The following is a 15,441-nucleotide window of genomic DNA, read 5'->3' as shown; positions in this document are numbered from 1 at the left end:
ATGTTTGCTTGTAATCAGTGCATGTGCATAAAAGCTGAGTGAGTTTCTGGGATCCAGACAGCCCCTGACGTTTCTGGATTGTGAGTCATGCGGAAAACAAACAATTGTCAATGGATCTATGGGAAAAGGTAGTTGAACTTTATAAAACAGGAAAGGGATACAAAAAGATATCCAAGGAATTGATAAAGCCTGTAAGCAGCTTTCAAACTGTCATTAACAAATGGAAAATCAGGGGCTGTGTAAAAACAAAACCACAGTCATGTATACCAGCAAAAATGTCATCCACAACTGCCAGGAAAATTGTTCAGGATGCAAAGAAAAACCCACAAATAGCATCAGCTGAAATACAAGACTCTCTGAAAACTAGCGACGTGGCTGTTTCAAGATGCACAATAAGTTGGCACTTGAAGAAAAAAGGACTGCATGGTCGAGTCGCCAGAAGAAAGCCATTACTGCACAAATGCCACAAAGTATCTCACCTACAATACGCAAAACAGCACAGAGACAAGCCTCAAAACTTCTTGAACAAGGTAAATGTTACATTTGGAGAGAAGTCAACAAGGCCTATGATGAAAGGAACACCATTCCTACTGTAAAGCATGGAGATGGATCACTGATGGTTTGGGGATGTGTGAGCTACAAAGGCACAGGAAACTTGGTCGGAAGTTGAAGGAAAGATGAATGTAGCACATTGTTAGCAAACACTAGAGGCAAATTTGAACTCATCAGCCTGGAAGCTGTGCATGGGACATACTTGGACTTTCCAACATGACAATGATCCAAAATACAAGGCCAACTCGACCTGTCATTGGCTACAGCAGAACAAAGTAAAGGTTCTGGAGTGGCCATCTCAGTCTCCTGGCCTCAATATCATTGAGCCACTCTGCGAAGATCTCAAGCGTGCAGTTTATGTTAAACAGCCCAGGAATTTACAGGAACTGGAGGCTTTTTGCCAAGAAAAGTGAGCAGCTTTGCCATCTGAGAAAATAAAGAACCTCATCCACAACTACCACAAAAGATTTCAAGCTGTCATTGATGTTAGAAGGGCAATACACAGTATTAAGAAATGGGGTATGTGAACTTTTGATCAGGGTCATTTGCATGTTTTGGGTTGTCATTATGCATTAAAAAAGAAAAAGCACAGTAGTTTGACAATAAATGGCTTCACCCAACCACTAACCATGAGTGGAGAAAAAGTTTTGGTGTTATCATTCATATTCTCTGAAAAAACGCCAAGAAAGCTAAAATTCTGCTGGGGTATGTAAACGTTTGAGCAGAACTGTAAGTTGCTTAATAGCTGTAAGAAAGCTTATAGAAAGATTAATAGGGATAATGTTGATTGTGTATAATATTTTTGGAAGTTGGAATCAAGTATGGTTTCACCACATTTATTCTTTCTGTCCAAGATAAGTATGGCAAGTCATAAGATTTTAGAAGGGTTTTAATAGTGTTGATAAGCGTTAGGAAGCTACTTGGGTATAATTATTTTGGGTCACTGGTAGTTAGGACTCCTAAGTATTTTATATGTTTTTGGGGTCATTTAAAATGTGTGCTTTTCTTAATAGTTTCTATATAATTTTTTTGGGCTGAAATGTTGTGAGTTTATGATTTATCTAAATTGATTTTGAAGATTGATAATTCACTGAATTGTTCAAAAACTTTGGTGAGTTTAGGGTAAGATTTCTTAGGGTCTGTGAGTAAAAGGTAAAACTAGAAGATCATCTTGAAAAGTTGCAACATTTTATTCTGAGTGCTCTACTTTTAGACCTTTAATATCTGGATATTGTCTGATCTTTTGTATAAGAGTCTCCATAACTAGTATAAAGAGAAAAGCAGACCAATGGCATCCCTGACTTGTTCTGTTTTGAATGTTGAAGCTCTGGGAAAGGGAACTAGTGACTTTTACTTTCACTGAGGGTTGTGAATAAATTGTCAGGATTGCATCAAGTAATGCAATTGGAGAAGCGAATCTCTTTAGAGTGCTTACCATAAAGTGCCAGCTAATTCTATAAAATGCTTTTTCCACAACAGTTAAGAAGAGGGTCAGGGGGGACTTTGTTTTTAGGATGTAGAAGATTGAGTGTAGGATCATAGGAGAGTTGTCTTTTCACTTGCTGCCTTTCACAAAACCAGTAACACATGAGCTGTGCACACAGTGAACAGGCCTGTAAAGACACTGTTCACACCACCAGGAGACAAACCACACAAAAAAAGGGCCAGTAAAACCAAAAAATACTCTGTTGCAAAAAAATAACAGCATGTGCTAATGAAAAGATGGAAAAACACAGAGTATTTGGTTAATACGTTTTTTGCAAAAAATGTATATTAAGCTGCTCTACAAAACGTCAAGGAAGGAATACCCGTATTAGAGCAGTCCTAACTAATGTATGTAATCCCTATCTGATGTCTTTAAAAACCTGGTCATATGTATAATACCTGTATGACCAGGATTCAGAAAGGTAATGTCCAATGTGGACACACAGCATAGAACGGCTTTTATGTGCATGGCTCACAAGGAGGGGTAGAAACCTCCCTAGTCTTTTAGAAACAAGAAAACAATAGATTAAAACAGAAATGCATTAGCCGTGCACACAGTAAACAGGCCTGTAGGGACACTGTTCACACCACCAGGAGACAAACCACACAAAAAAGGGCCAGTAAAACCAAAAAATACTCTGCTGCAAAAAAATAACAGTAAACAGCAAGTGCTAATGAAAAGATGGAAAAACACAGGGTATTTGGTTAATACGTTTTTGCAAAAAATTTATATTAAGCTGCTCTACCAAACATCAAGGAATACCTGTATTAGAGCAGTCCTAACTGATGTATGTAATCCCTATCTGATGTATTTAAAAACCTGGTCATATGTACAGTTATATGAAAAAGTTTGGGCACCCCTATTAATCTTAAGCGTAATGTTTTATAAAAATTGTTTTTTTTGCAACAGCTATTTCAGTTTCATATATCTAATAACTGTTGGACACAGTAATGTTTCTGCCTTGAAATGAGGTTTATTGCAAGTTGTTCTCCTGTTTGAATCTCCTCTGAAGAGTGGCATCATGGGCTCCTCAAAACAACTGTCAAATGATCTGAAAACAAAGATTCAACATAGTTGTTCAGGGGAAGGATACAAAAAGCTGTCTCAGAGATTTAACCTGTCAATTTCCACTGTGAGGAACATAGTAAGGAAATGGAAGAACACAGGTACAGTTCTTGTTAAGGCCAGAAGTGGCAGGCCAAGAAAAACATCAGAAAGGCAGAGAAGAAGAATGGTGAGATCAGTCAAGGACAATCCTCAGACCACCTCCAGAGAACTGCAGCATCAACTTGCTGCAGATGGTGTCACTGTGCATCGGTCAACTATACAACGCACTTTGCACAAGGAGAAGCTGTATGGGAGAGTGATGCGAAAGAAGCCGTTTCTGCAAGCACGCCACAAACAGAGTCAGCTGAGGTATGCAAAAGCACATTTGGAGAAGCCAATTTCTTTTTGGAAGACGCTCCTGTGGACTCATGAAACCAAGATTGAGTTGTTTGGTAATACAAAAAGGCGTTATGCATGGCGGCAAAAAAACACAGTGTGTTGTATAGTTGACCGATGCACAGTGACACCATCTGCAGCAAGTTGATGCTGCAGCTCTCTGGAGGTGGTCTGAGGATTGTCCTTGACTGATCTCACCATTCTTCTTCTCTGCTTTTCTGATGTTTTTCTTGGCCTGCCACTACTGGCCTTAACAAGAACTGTACCTGTGTTCTTCCATTTCCTTACTATGTTCCTCACAGTGGAAATTGACAGGTTAAATCTCTGAGACAGCTTTTTGTATCCTTCCCCTGAACAACTGTGTTGAATAATCTTTGTTTTCAGATCATTTGACAGCTGTTTTGAGGAGCCCATGTTGCCACTCTTCAGAGGAGATTCAAACAGGAGAACAACTTGCAAGTGACCACTTTAAGTAGCTTTTCTCATGATTGCATACACCTGGCTATGAAGTTCAAAACTCAATGAGGTTACAAAACCAAAAAAAGTGCTTTAGTAAGTCAGTAAAAAGTAGGTAGGAGTATTTAAAACAAGAAAATGATAAGGGTGCCCATACTTATGCACCTGTCAAATTTTGTTTGAATGCAGATTGCACATTTTCTGTTAGTACAATAAACCTCCTTTCAAGGCAGAAACATTACTGTGTCCAACAGTTATTAGATATATGAAACTGAAATAGCTGTTGCAAAATAAACAATTTTTATAAAACATTAAGCTTAAGATTAATAGGGGTGCCCAAACTTTTTCATATAACTGTATAATACCTGTATGAGCAGGATTCAGAAAGGTATTGTCCAATGTGGACACACAGCATAGAACGGCTTTTATGTGCACGGCTCACAAGGAGGGGTGGAAACCTCCCTAGTCTTGTAGAAACAAGAAAACAATAGATTAAAACGGAAACACATGAGCCATGCACACAATGAAAAGGCCTGTAGGGACACTGTTCACACCACCAGGAGACAAAGCACACAAATGAGGGCCAGTAAAACAAAAAAAATACTCTTTTGTAAAAAATAACAGCAAACAGCAAGTGCTAATGAAAAGATGGAAAACACAGGGTATTTGGTTAATAGTACGTTTTTGCAAAAAATGTATATTAAGCTGCTCTACCAAACATCAAGGAATACCCGTATTAGAGCAGTCCTAACTAATGTATGTAATCCCTATCTGATGTATTTAAAAACCTGGTCATATGTATAATACCTGTATGAGCAGGATTCAGAAAGGTATTGTCCAATGCGGACACACAGCATAGAACGGCTTTTATGTGCATGGCTCACAAGGAGGGGTTAAACCTCCCTAGTCTTGTAGAAAAAAGAAAACAATAGATTAAAACGGAAAAACATGAGCCATGCACACAATGAATAGGCCTGTAGGGACACTGTTCACACCACCAGGAGACAAACCACACAAATAAGGGCCAGTAAAACAAAAAAATACTCTGTTGCAAAAAAATAACAGCAAACAGCAAGTGCTAATGAAAAGATGGAAAAACACAGGGTATTTGGTTAATACTTTTTTTTGCAAAAAAGGTATATTAAGCCGCTCTACCAATCGTCAAGGTATACCCGTATTAGAGCAGTCCTAACTAATGTATGTAATCCCTATCTGATGTATTTAAAAACCTGGTCATATGTATAATTTGGGTTTTTAGGAATAACAGTTATGAATGCTTCAAGTGATTGTTTAAGAGTGAAGATCTCAAGATGAAAGAATTAAAAAGATTTGTTAAGGGTGGAAGTAATGGTTTGGTGAATTTTTTGTTCTAGATAAGGGATGACATCGGGGCCAGGTGTTTTCCCACTGGCAATAGTTTTTAGAGTGTCTAATACTTCTTGTGGGGTGATATGGAATGTTAGTATTTCACAATCCCTTAGTTTGAGTGTAAGGGATGACAGTGAGTTAAGTTATTTATTTTATTGGAGGCTTAAAATGGGTTTTTCATTGCGTTTAACTCACCCCTTACTACTGATTTATGAGCTTCACAAATTTTAGAGATTGGAGGGGGCTGATTATTTATTTTCTTTGAAGTCTAATTCAATGGAATTGGATAGATTTGACTTTTTATATTTGTAGAATAAATGGAACTTTATTAGATAAGTCAGAGTTGGTCATGGTAACGAGGCAATATTTAGTTCTAAGAAGGTTGGGGCATGGCAAAAGCGTGTTATTGAATCTATGAAAGTGGTTTTGATTAATGGGTGGTTGCTTTTTTGGGTAAATAAGTAATCTGGTGTGTGGTAAGATTTGTGGGGATGGGAAAAAAATTACAATCTTTTACAGTTGGACTTTGGAATTTCCAGGGGTCTATGAAATCGAGAGAGCTCAAGACTAAATGGATTTTCCTAATAGTTTTTTGAGACATAGTATAATGTCTAGTGGATGTGTCTAAGAATGGGTTTAATGGGGTAATAAAGTCTCCTCCCATAAGTATTCATTTGGTAAAAATTGTTATGATTTCCACTGTTTTAAGAAACCATGTATCTTGTCTTTGGCTTGGTGCATATAAATTGCATAGTGTTAGGCTGGGTTCACACTGCGTTAGCAGCAGCCCGTTCAGCACATATGCTAACGGGCTGCTGTTAATGCAAGTGCTGACGTTTACATCGTGATAGCGCAGATAGAGCATCTACTAGCTCTATCTGCACTAACAGTGACGGACCCGGAAACGCTGCAGCCTGCGTCTCAGGGTCCGTCACTCAATGATGGCACATCCTAGCGATGCGTCCGACATTGCAGTCAATGGCGGCCGTAACGGACTATGTTACACCGCGTTTATGTCGCGGTGTAGCGCAGTCCATCTAACGGGCACCATTAACGCAATGTGAACCCAGCCTTATAAGGGTATTAGCAATGTAGCCTAATATCACGACCCTTCCGGGTCTGAAAGAGAAACTTTTAACATGAATGGTAAACCCTTATGTAGGGCGATAATACCTGCTTTAGAAGAGGAGGAGCTACGTTGTTACAAACTTGAACATACAAATTTAACCCCTTCAGGCTAAAGGAGGCCTCCATATCAGAACAAGACTTAGAAGAGTCAGCCATTGGGGATGAAAGTATGGATATGTTTTGTTCCTAAAAGTAAACTAGATAAACTAAATAAATAGCATTTTGAACAAATATTTATCAACAAGAAGAATCATAACTGCAGTGGGGGAGTCTCAGCATCCCTAATAAAGGCAGATAAGACAGTCCAAGTAGTGATTTATCTTCCAACCTTAAAAGTGAAACAGCAGCAAACAAAAACATTGACATATCTACTAGTATATGATTAGATTCATTGTATGGGGTAATACCCCAATGAAAAAGCAAGGTGGAGGGGGAAGTGGGGTAAAGGGGTGGATTTAGTTTGAAAACTTGCATAGGATTGAGACTGGACAAGAGTGGGGAAAATGAGGGTTACATTACCCTCGACCTTTATTCCAAAGGCCTTTAAATCTTCTGCTATCATTACACTACTTGTGCAAAATTATAAACTAAAAGATATGAGAGCTTAAACATCTACTTATGAACAAGTGGTGATTTTTCCTAAAACACACTCAAATCACAAAAATGGTCAAATTAAGCAAAGAGAGTGATAAAAACTCCACAAAAAATATCAAATCTTGTAAACAAGAAGGTGAATTAGACAAATTCCTAAAGAAAAAACTTTCCACCCCTGAACCAGCTTTTGTAAAGTCATCCTCCCATTCCCTAGACTCAGCACCAATTGAAGACTTTAGTAATAAAGACTGAAAGTGAGTCGTTATCCGAAGATTCTGCAACCTTCCAGATCATTCCTCAAAACATCCTTGGCCCAAGCCTTGAAGCCCTTATTACTGGAACATTCAGGTGTCACAATATTGTAGCAGGATTTCCTGAGGAAATGAGCTCCTTTCCTGTCCCTCAAGCTAGGATAACCCTAGGCTATCACTGTTCCCTAGATTAACCCTGATGGTGGAGATGCTGGGGTTTCATACCTTGTTATGCTTCTATATGTACGCTGATATCTTTCCTTACTTACCCAGGGAGGTATGGGACAGAAGTGTGTAGCATAACACAAACCTGACAGACAGGAGAAACAGACAGGGGTAAAAGAAAACTACAATCAAACAAATATACTCACAAAACAACCTATTAGTAGGGCACCATGGTGGCACAGTGGTTAGCACAGCAGCCTTGCAGCGCTGGAGTCCTGGGTTCAAACCCCACCAAGGACAACAACTGCACATGTTTGCGTGGATTTCCTCTGGGTACTCCATTTTCCTCCCACATTCCAAGGACATACTGATAGGGAATTTAGATGTGTGCAACCTGTAAAGCGCTGCGGAATATGTTAGCGCTATATAAAAATAAAGATTATTATTAATAATGGTGAGTATATATACCTGAGAGAAGTGGCCAACACATAACAGCTAAGACAATTCAGGACAGAGAGTTACAAGAAGTAAACAGAATTGATTAGCCCTTGCAGTAACAGAGCAAGGAAGAAGAAATCTACTTCTCCTAACTCCAGGAAACAAGTGACAAGACTCTTACTGCCGTGAAACCAGTGACATAATCCTCTTTCAGGCTTAAAGAACAGTGAGTTATATTCTTGTAGTAATTTCAGATGGCAGTGACATAATAAAAAAGGTTGCAATGTCTAATCTGTATTGATGGGAGGAGCAGAGGTGCAGTAGTTGAAGTTAATGTAATACTGATTCTGTGGCCTCTTAAAATGGTGGATTTTGCCGCAAAATAAGTAAGATTGTATTCAGGGGCCTACAAAAGAAGGAATTGTCCTGATAAGTCTGAAGGACCTATCAGTCTCTCTGTTTATTTACATTTTTGTATCACAATCTATATTTCTGAGGTAATTTATGCTCAGGATCAGCTTAGCCTCTCCTGTGCTATGAGAGCTCTTTATTGCTACCTCCTCCTCGGTCTTATTGTTCTTTGTGTGTTATCCCACCGGTGTGAGCCTTGAGCTGCAATGTTACCTTTGATTCACCTCATATCTAATTCTCTTTCTAATTCTCTTAACCTCTTGGCTCTTACTGAAACCTGGATCCAGCAGTCAGACACCACCGCTGCTGCTGCTCTTTCATATGGTGGACTACACTTTTCTCATTCCCCAAGATTGGACAACAGAGCAGGTGGAGGCGTTGGTCTGCTCCTTTCACCCAAATGTACCTTCCAAGTTACCCCCCAAGTACCCTCACTTGTCTTCCCTTCGTTTGAGGTTCATGCTGTCAGACTCTACATCCCCTTCTCCATGCGAGTGGTGGTTGTGTATCGTCCTCCAGGCCCCTCTCATCAGTTCCTGGATCACTTTGCCACCTGGCTTCCGCACTTTCTCTCCCGTGACACCCCCACCCTCATCATGGGTGATTTCAACATCCCCATTGCTTCCCCCCTCTCCCCATCTGCTTTTCACCTTTTATCTCTAACCTCCTCTTTCGGCCTCTCGCAGCATACTAACTCTCCAACACATGAAGATGGAAACGCCCTCGACTTGGTCTTCTCCCGGCTTTGCTCAGTGGATGATTTCACAAACTCCCCTCTCCCGCTCTCTGACCACAACCTTCTTTCATTCTCTATCAAGAACTGCCATTCCGCTCAGGTCACCCCCACTTTCCATACTTATAGAAACATACAGGCCTGTTATGACCCCAATGGCAGAGGGTCTCAGAAATAATAACCAAGTCTGCAAACACAAAAAACCAGCTCATAGGGCAGTGGTAACTGGGCTGACCATATATCTAATCCTAGCACCACAAATAGAAGCAGCCGGGGAACGTGCCTACGTTGGTTCTAGACGTCTCGCGCCAGCCGGAGAACTAACTAACCCTAGAAGGGAAAAGAAAGACCTTTCTTGCCTCCAGAGATAAGACCCCAAAAAGTTGGATACAAGCCCCCAACAAATAATAACGGTGAGGTAAGAGGAAAAGACAAACATAAGAATGAACTAGGTATTTAGCAAAGAGAGGCCCACTAGCTAATAGCAGAATATAGTAAGATGACTTATATGGTCAGCAAAAACCCTATTAAAATATCCACGCTGGATTTTCAAGAACCCCCGAACCGTCTAACGGCCGGGGGGAGAACACCAGCACCCCTAGAGCTTCCAGCAAGGTCAGAAATCACATTTAGTACAAGCTGGACAAAAATAGAAGCAAAGCAAATAACCCAAATAACCAAAAAGCAAGACTTAGCTTAATTTTGCAAAAACCAGGACCAGCGGACAGGAGCAAACAGAAGGATCTGATTACAACGATGCCAGGCACTGGACTAAGGATCCAGGAAGTTAATATAGCAACACCCCTGGACTAACGGCCCAGGTGAGTGCCAAAGTGAAGAAAGACAATCCCAGAGTCATATCACTAGTGACCACAAGAGGGAGCCAAAAAGTCTAATTCACAACACAGGCCATTAACACCCAGAAACTTATGAAGAACTTGCAGTCCTCATTGGCCCCAATCTCCTCCATCTCATGTCCTGATTCTGCTCTGAAGCATTACAATGAAACCCTGAAAAGTGCCCTGGATGAAGCTGCACCTCCTATACATAGAACAACTTGGCACAGACAGCGACAACCGTGGCACACGTTGCAAACACGTTTCCTGCAGCGGTGCTCCAGGTGTGCCGAACGTCTGTGGAGAAAATCTAATCTACCCGAAGATTTCATCCATTATAAGTTCATGCTAAAAACATACAACTCTGCCCTTCACCTCTCCAAACAAACCTATTTCAACACCCTCATCACCTCACTATCCAATAACCCTAAACGTCTCTTTGACACTTTCCAGTCCCTACTCAACCCAAGAGTGCAGGCCCCAACCACGGATCTCCATGCTGATGATCTGGCCAATTACTTCAAAGAAAAAATTGACCACATTCGACAGGAAATCATCTCCCAATCTCTTCATACCATGCACTGTCCTCCCTCCCCCACTGCATCTAGTTCACTCTCTGACTTTGAACCAGTTACAGAAGAAGTAATCAGGCTCCTTGCATCTTCTCGCCCAACCACTTGCACCTGTGACCCCATTCCATCACATCTCCTCCAGTCCCTTTCCCCGGCTGTCACCTCTCACCTAACAAAAATATTCAACCTTTCTCTCACTTACGGTATTTTTCCATCCTCATTTAAGCATGCCATCATACATCCATTACTTAAAAAACCATCCCTCGATCAAAACTGTGCCGCTAATTATAGACCTGTCTCTAATCTTCCCTTCATCTCAAACTCCTCGAATGCCTGGTCCACTCCCATCTTACCCACTATCTCTCAGATAACTCTCTTCTCGACCCTCTTCAATCTGGTTTCCGCTCTTTACACTCTACTGAAACTGCCCTCACTAAAGTCTCTAGTGACCTACTAACAGCTAAATCTAATGGTCACTACGCCATGCTAATTCTCCTGGATCTGTCTGCAGCATTCAACACTGTGGATCATCAGCTCCTCCTCACTATGCTCCGCTCCATCGGCATCAAGGACACCGTTCTCTCCTGGTTCTCCTCCTATCTCTCTGACCGCTCCTTCACTGTATCTTTTGCTGGTTCCTCCTCCTCTCACCTTCCCCTTACTGTTGGGGTTCCTCAAGGAGCAGTCCTAGGCCCTCTCCTCTTCTCTTTGTATACTGCCCCTATTGGAAAAACAATCAGTAGATTTGGTTTCCAGTACCATCTCTATGCTGACGACACCCAATTATACACTTCTTCTCCTGTTATCACGCCGACCTTTTTAGAAAACACCAGTGAACCTGTCAAAAACTGAACTCCTCGTGTTCTCTCCCTCTATTAACCTACCTTTGCCTGACATTGCCATCTCCGTGTGTGGTTCCACCATTACTCCAAAGCAACATGCCCGCTGCCTTGGGGTCATACTTGATTCGGAGCTTTCATTCACCCCCCACATCCGATCACTGGCTCGCTCTTCTTATCTGCATCTCAAAAACATTTCTAGAATTCGCCCTTTTCTTTCTTTTGACTCTGCAAAAACTCTTACTGTTTCACTTATTCATTCTCGTCTGGACTATTGTAACTCTCTACTAATCGACCTCCCTCTTACCAAACTCTCCCCGCTCCAATCTGTCCTGAATGCTGCTGCCAGGATCATATTCCTCACCAACCGTTACACCGATGCCTCTACCTTGTGCCAGTCATTACACTGGCTACCCATCCACTCCAGAATCCAGTACAAAACTACTACCCTCATCCACAAAGCACTCCATGGCTCAGCACCACCCTACATCTCCTCTCTGGTCTCAGTCTACCAACCTACCCGTGCCCTCCGCTCCGCAAATGACCTCAGGCTAGCATCCTCAATAATCAGAACCTCCCACTCCCGTCTCCAAGACTTTACACGTGCTGCGCTGACTCTTTGGAATGCACTACCTAGGTTAATATGATTAATCCCCAATACCCACGGTTTTAAGCGCGCCCTAAAATCTCATTTGTTCAGATTGGCCTACGGCCTCAACGCATTAACCTAACTATCCCTGTGTGGCCCATTAAAAAAACAAACAAAAAAAACAATCAGGTTCCTCGCATCATGTTCTCATACACTTCATGCAGTTAATAGCCTCTGTGTCTGTACTGCTACATACTTAGGCAGTTAACTGGTTCATGCAGCTTTACTTGAACACCCGAGCCTTACACTATGGCTGGTCCGAATAACTAAAGCAATTGTTACCATCCACCTCTTGTGTCTCCCCTTTTCCTCATAGTTTGTAAGCTTGCGAGCAGGGCCCTTATTCCTCTTGGTATCTATTTTGAACTGTGATTTCTGTTATGCTGTAGTGTCTATTGTCTGTACAAGTCCCCTCTATAATTTGTAAAGCACTGCGGAATATGTTGGCGCTATATAAATAAAATTATTATTATTATTATATCTGCTAGCCATTAGGATTTTCCTTAATTGCCTGTTTCCAAAGGAGGAGGTCAGCTGCATAGGAGGTCATGTGAAGGTAACTTGTTAGATTGCAAGCTCTTTCTCTCTTTTCTGGAGATGTTTGTAAGGATTTTAATTTTTTCTCTTTGACAGAGGAAATTAATTTATTAGCGACAACACTCTTATTAAAAAGGAAATATATTCCAAATTTATAAAAGCATGATAGTAGACCCCTTATAGATTTAAAGGGGGTGTGACACACAGAAAAAAATAGTTACGGATACTTTTAAAATAAAAAAATGAAGATATAGTCTACCAGTAGCCCTGTTGAACAAGTGAAGACCTCACTGGTGGAGGTGTCAACTCAGGAAGTGATGTGTACTGTGTTTAGAAACCAAAGAACTGCAAAAGCTTGAGGTTGCCTGCAGCAGTCAGGTGAATAAAAGAGAAATATCCTATTATGCCCTTTTCTAATCAATAGACCGCTCAAACCAATCATAGGTCCTCTAATTCCCAAACAGAGCAGACATTGCGGGCTCAAATCTCTGGCGAAGTTTATGCTGAATCCACAGAACTACTGGTGTTTGGGTATGGCTCTAATTGTTTATTTTTAAAGCAACCATGCCTAATTTTTACTCTTGGACAACCTCTTTAAGAGATTTTCATTACTAGATACAACAAGCAAAGGACCAATTCATGATTCTTAGAATATCATATAAGATTTTCAGTAATAGAAATCATTCATGGAGCATTGCCAAATGGGTTTCATCATTTTACATTTCGACATCACAGTTTGTACAAATATGAACATGTATCTATAATATGTCAGGAGTTCATTCTGACTGGATTTCTAATGTGTAGCAGATATAGGTTAGCTCATGAGTTGCTGCAGGGAGTTTCAATTCCATTTGGCTTCTCTACTTTATAATTAATATTGCACTGGTTCACTTCCTAACGCACCAAAGATGGACCTAGGCTTCAACATTCTAGGAATACAGGATAAGATTTTTGTGCTCCCCGTTGATAACTACATGAGAACATATATTCATCAAATTAAGTCTGTAGTTATTATGATATGATGATACATGACATGAATTGTAATGGAGTAATAACGATTTTCTTTCTTACAATGTGGAGAAAAATGAAACCATGCTTTACTGTGTTTGGAGATACACAAATGAACAATGGCTATTTTTCGCAATATTATATAAATGAAATGAGACTGTAGAAAATATAATTCATTTCATCAAATGAAGGCACGCAAAAGAATATCAAAAACCTGCATATATTAATACAGACAATGCAATAACTTCGGCAATGGACATTGCGCAGTATTTTATCAAAGAGATCATGTTACAAAGTTGTTATTCTTTTCAACTTTTAGAAGCTTGTTAGAAAACTACAAGTAATGAGAGCCTTTTAGCTATTTTTAAGGGAAAATAACCAAAAGTAATTAAATACTGTATATTAGGTTTTATCTTTTACATTTCTGAAAGTTTGTAAGGTTCCACAATAACATCATTCTTTTTCTCCTCTTTCTGGTAGATACCTCGGATAATCTTGACACGGCCCTCCACATCAGATGAGGACAATGACCAGATAACTCAGGAACAAGACTTTGATCTAGAGGAGACTGATATGGCAGAAGATATCTTTTTGGATGTCTTAAACAATACCAGTCATTCGTGACATCACTGGCGAACACAGACAGAAGAGGGCCACTGCGTTAGAACAGTATATGGTCCTTTTGCAGGCAAATAATTCATGCAAATGCAAAATTCCACCTGCTTTAGAGGTGAAAATGGGCCTCTTATGTCTTGGGCCCTGGTGCAGCTGCGCTGGTTGCACATATGGTATGTCCGCCCCTGCGTGACATGTCTACAGTACTGCCTGTGTTTTCGTGAAGCAGCAATGAAGCCATCATGCCTTACTAGATTTTTTCCAGAAGATCTACATTAGAGACTTATTATTTTGCCTTCTATTATGTACCCAAAGAGCACAACTCAAAGACTATTTCCCACATGTACAAACTTTCTGCTTCCATTCAAATAAAGATATTTTTCACATTTTTTATGTTAGCATTGTAGCTGACAGTCTGGCTTCTTAGTAGACTTCTACTTCTATACTTGTAGGAATTAATGCACGTCAAGCTTATTAAGTAGATAATGGGACAAGTATTTTTTTTAAATAATGGACAATGTCATTGACTGCATATAACCCAGATAAAAAACTAAAATAAAAAGAGCACAAAAATAATTATTATGTGAATGTCTTTTTTCCACTGGAAAAAGAACAAGATATGGATAATGTAACTTAATTTGCCTTTCCAGATTTATCCACTGTGAATAAAGCCGAATAATTACAATGAATTGGTTGTGTCTATTTTCTGTATGGCACTGCTACAAAGAAAGCTGGTATGGGAGACAGGTATTATACAATGCTTTATAATTCAAACTTGGGCAGCAGAACTGTTTTATGCAAACTGTTATTTTATATATTAATAGAAGCTGTAAAGTATCTTTACATACTGTAGGGAAAATTATGCATTCTAAGAATGGAAATACTATTAAGGACAATTATGAAAGAATGGAGAAGTGCATATATGTGATTAACACCATGTTTTATTTAACCAAATACCAAATTGGGTGGTACGTGCCTATAGTTGGGAAAGGCTAACTGTGATATTATGGAAAATGAGTAAATGGTTGGGGGAGATTAAAATGACAATAACTGAAAATAACTAATTCGAATATGAATACACACAACAAATGGTATACATGATAATTACAGGTGCTTCTCACAAAATTAGAATATCATCAAAAAGTTAATTTATTTATTTCAGTTCTTCAATACAAAAAGTGAAACTCATATTATATAGAGTTTTTACAAATAGAGTGATCTATTTCAAGTGTTTATTTCTGTTAATTTTGATGATTATGGCTTACATGGCTTATGGCTTACAGGCAATGAAAACCCAAAAGTCATTATCTCAGTAAATTAGAATAATTGACAAAAAAACACCTGCAAAGGTTTCCTAAGC

General features: G+C 39.8%; 1 protein-coding gene across 1 annotated transcript in view; it reads left to right on the top strand.

The window, feature by feature from the left end:
* The window catches only part of LOC143807923 (uncharacterized), an 81,460-nt gene extending 66,836 nt beyond the window's left edge, over window positions 1-14,624 (top strand). Inside the window, exon 4 of the mRNA XM_077290020.1 lies at window positions 13,947-14,624. Coding sequence (XP_077146135.1) covers window positions 13,947-14,090 — 144 coding nt within the window. The 3' untranslated portion in view covers window positions 14,091-14,624. The remainder of the gene's footprint in view (window positions 1-13,946) is intronic.
* The last annotated feature ends 817 nt before the right edge of the window (window positions 14,625-15,441 follow it).

Source organism: Ranitomeya variabilis, chromosome 2 (genome assembly GCF_051348905.1).
Source record: "Ranitomeya variabilis isolate aRanVar5 chromosome 2, aRanVar5.hap1, whole genome shotgun sequence".
In the NCBI taxonomy this organism is placed as follows: Eukaryota; Metazoa; Chordata; class Amphibia; order Anura; family Dendrobatidae; genus Ranitomeya; species Ranitomeya variabilis.
Note: the sequence above shows the minus strand (reverse complement) of the source record. Positions and strands in the feature narration are given on the sequence as shown.